This window comes from Temnothorax curvispinosus, unplaced genomic scaffold (genome assembly GCF_003070985.1).
Source record: "Temnothorax curvispinosus isolate PA1 unplaced genomic scaffold, ASM307098v1 QBEX01008684.1, whole genome shotgun sequence".
Lineage (NCBI taxonomy): Eukaryota > Metazoa > Arthropoda > Insecta > Hymenoptera > Formicidae > Temnothorax > Temnothorax curvispinosus.
The window spans coordinates 6,276-8,643 of NW_020218464.1; the positions used below are offsets into that span (position 1 = coordinate 6,276).

The 2,368-nt window shown below is 53.0% G+C and overlaps 1 protein-coding gene across 1 annotated transcript; it reads left to right on the top strand.

The window, feature by feature from the left end:
- Positions 1-637: 637 nt before the first annotated feature.
- On the top strand, positions 638-1,918 carry LOC112458101. Its single transcript, XM_025021536.1, has 2 exons — positions 638-891; positions 943-1,918. The coding sequence occupies exons 1-2, from the start codon at positions 638-640 to the stop codon at positions 1,916-1,918; spliced, it is 1,230 nt and encodes a 409-aa protein (XP_024877304.1).
- The last annotated feature ends 450 nt before the right edge of the window (positions 1,919-2,368 follow it).

Below are 2,368 nucleotides of genomic sequence, written 5' to 3' on the forward strand. Positions count from 1 at the left end.
GCGCCTACCAAGTGAATTTTACAAAACCGAACAACATCGGTTCCCTTTTGGGTTTCTCGAGCGATCGTATTCTAAAACCGAACAAATGATACGTTTCCGACGGACCCGTTGACGTCATGAGCGTGAACATAATTCGCATCGAGTGCAGTATCACCGCGGGAGCGTATGTACAGCAACGGACGCTCGGTGCACGCGATACACGAGTTCGCGCCGAAAGTTCCACCGGGATATAAACTGTCGGAGACTCCGACGCAAATCATTTACCTCCCGATCGTCGCGCGAAACGTCACCGATATCACGGTGCGAGTCGTGGATCAGAAGGATCGGCTGATCGACTTTCGCGGCGAGGTGATAACGATTAGACTGCACGTACGTCGTCGTCACGGTTAGTGTGTGTGTGCGCGTATCCCCGAAGAGAGAGCGAGAGGAGGGATGCTCGTTCTGAACGGATCTAGCGCGAATTGAACGAACGAGCGAGCTAGCCCGTTCTACGACGAGATCGGAAGCGTAGGGAAGAGAAGAGGCGGAGGAGGGAGAGCCGTTCTCAGCAACGCCAACGTCAGGTTCTTACGATCGCTGGATCTCGCCGTGAGAAACGCGTCACCGCCGAGTCGTTTCTACCTCGAGAGGAAAAACCATGGCCGACATCCTGAGTATCGGCGGTGAGTCGATCTTCGACGAGCGCATCGTCGAAATCGAGACTCACACGTATAACCCGTACGTCAACACGACGTTCGGGCACAACGACAAGATACGAATACCCATACAGCAGCAGGATCTGTATACGCTGCCGTGCGACAGTTTCCTGTACGTCGAGGGACGACTCAACAACGACGGCGCAACAAATGAGGAACAATACGCAAAATTAGTCAACAACTGCGTCGCGTTTATGTTCGACGAAATTTGATACGAGCTCGACGGCGTGGAGATCGACCGGTGTAGAAATGTCGGCATAACCAGCACGATAAAGAACTACGTGTCGCTGACCATCGAACGAGCCAGAAGACTGCAGAACGCTGGATGGAGTTATCCGACGAGCGAATCGAATCTGAACAACGCGTCCCATCAATTCAACTTTTGCGTACCTTTGAATATTCTTTTGGGTTTCTGCGAGAACTACAAACGCGTGGTGATAAACGCGCGACACGAGCTTATCCTGATACGCTCTCGTAGCGACCACAACTGCGTCGTAGATCCGAAGAAGACCGTGCCGAGAGATCCGGCCAAGGATCCTAAAATTACGTTGTTGAAAGTGCAATGGCGTATGCCTCACGCGGCGCTAAACGACGTGACTAAATTATCGCTGTTGCGAACGTTGGAAAGCGGACGATTTCTGAGCGCAGGCTTTTGCTCTTGGGATCTGTACGAATTTTCCCTGCTGCAGAGCACGACCAAGCATTCGTGGGCCGTGAAAACCGCGCCGCAATTGGAGAAGCCGCGATACGTCATATTCGCACTGCAGACCGGACGGCGAAACGAATTCGCGGGCGACGCCTCGAGGTTCGATCATTGCGCGCTCGCCAACGTGAAATTGTATCTCAACTCGGAATTCTATCCCTACGACGACGTGAACGTGGATTTCGAGAGCGACAAGTTTACCGTGCTGTACGAGATGTACGCGAAATTTCGAGGAGCATACTACGGGGACAGTCGCGACGACGCGCTCTTCTCCCCGCGCGAATTCGCGCGAGTAGCTCCGCTCGCGGTGATCGATTGTTCCCGTCAAAACGAATCGGTGAAGAGCGCCACCGTGGACGTGCGCATCGAGTTCGAAAACAAGGAAAACGTTCCGCCGAAAACCACGGCCTTTTGTCTCATCGTTCACGATCGCGTCATCGAGCAGTCCGCTGACCAACGTAGTGCGCAAAATTATCTAACGGAAAATGCGATTGTGGAGATACCTCATCCGGGAAACTGAAAATGCGATTGTGGAGATACCTCATCCGGGAAACTGAAAATGCGATTGTGAGGATACCTCATCCGGGAAACGGAAAAAATGTGGTTGTGGGGTTGTTTTATCCCGGAAACAAGGAATATATAAATTCGCGGGTTCCTTCCATCGTTCCTCAGACTCTGTTAGGAACGAGCAACTTAAACGAACGTCTGTTCTATAATTTTTTCCAACGCGCGCTAACGCAATGGCAACAGCGGCAACGACGACGACAATCTTGGTGGGCGACAGATTATGTCGCGAAGGAGGTGGCCGTGCTGCGAAGCGAGACGCGCGTGCTCGCGCATCACGTGTTTCGCGCGCCGATGAGTTGGTATCTGCTGACGAGCTCCGAGAAAGCAAGGGCCAGTTGGTTGATAGCGAACCATCACGGCCTTCGTTGGGAGGACGGCGACACGGACTATCGCCAGGCGAAGA

Excerpts from the sequence above, each read along its gene's own strand:
- LOC112458101 (XM_025021536.1), top strand. The coding sequence starts at position 638 with ATGGCCGACATCCTGAGTATCGGCGGTGAGTCGATCTTCGACGAGCGC. Across the intron at positions 892-942 it reads AACAACTGCGTCGCGTTTAT|AAATGTCGGCATAACCAGCA; the intron begins GTTCGACGAAAT and ends CGACCGGTGTAG.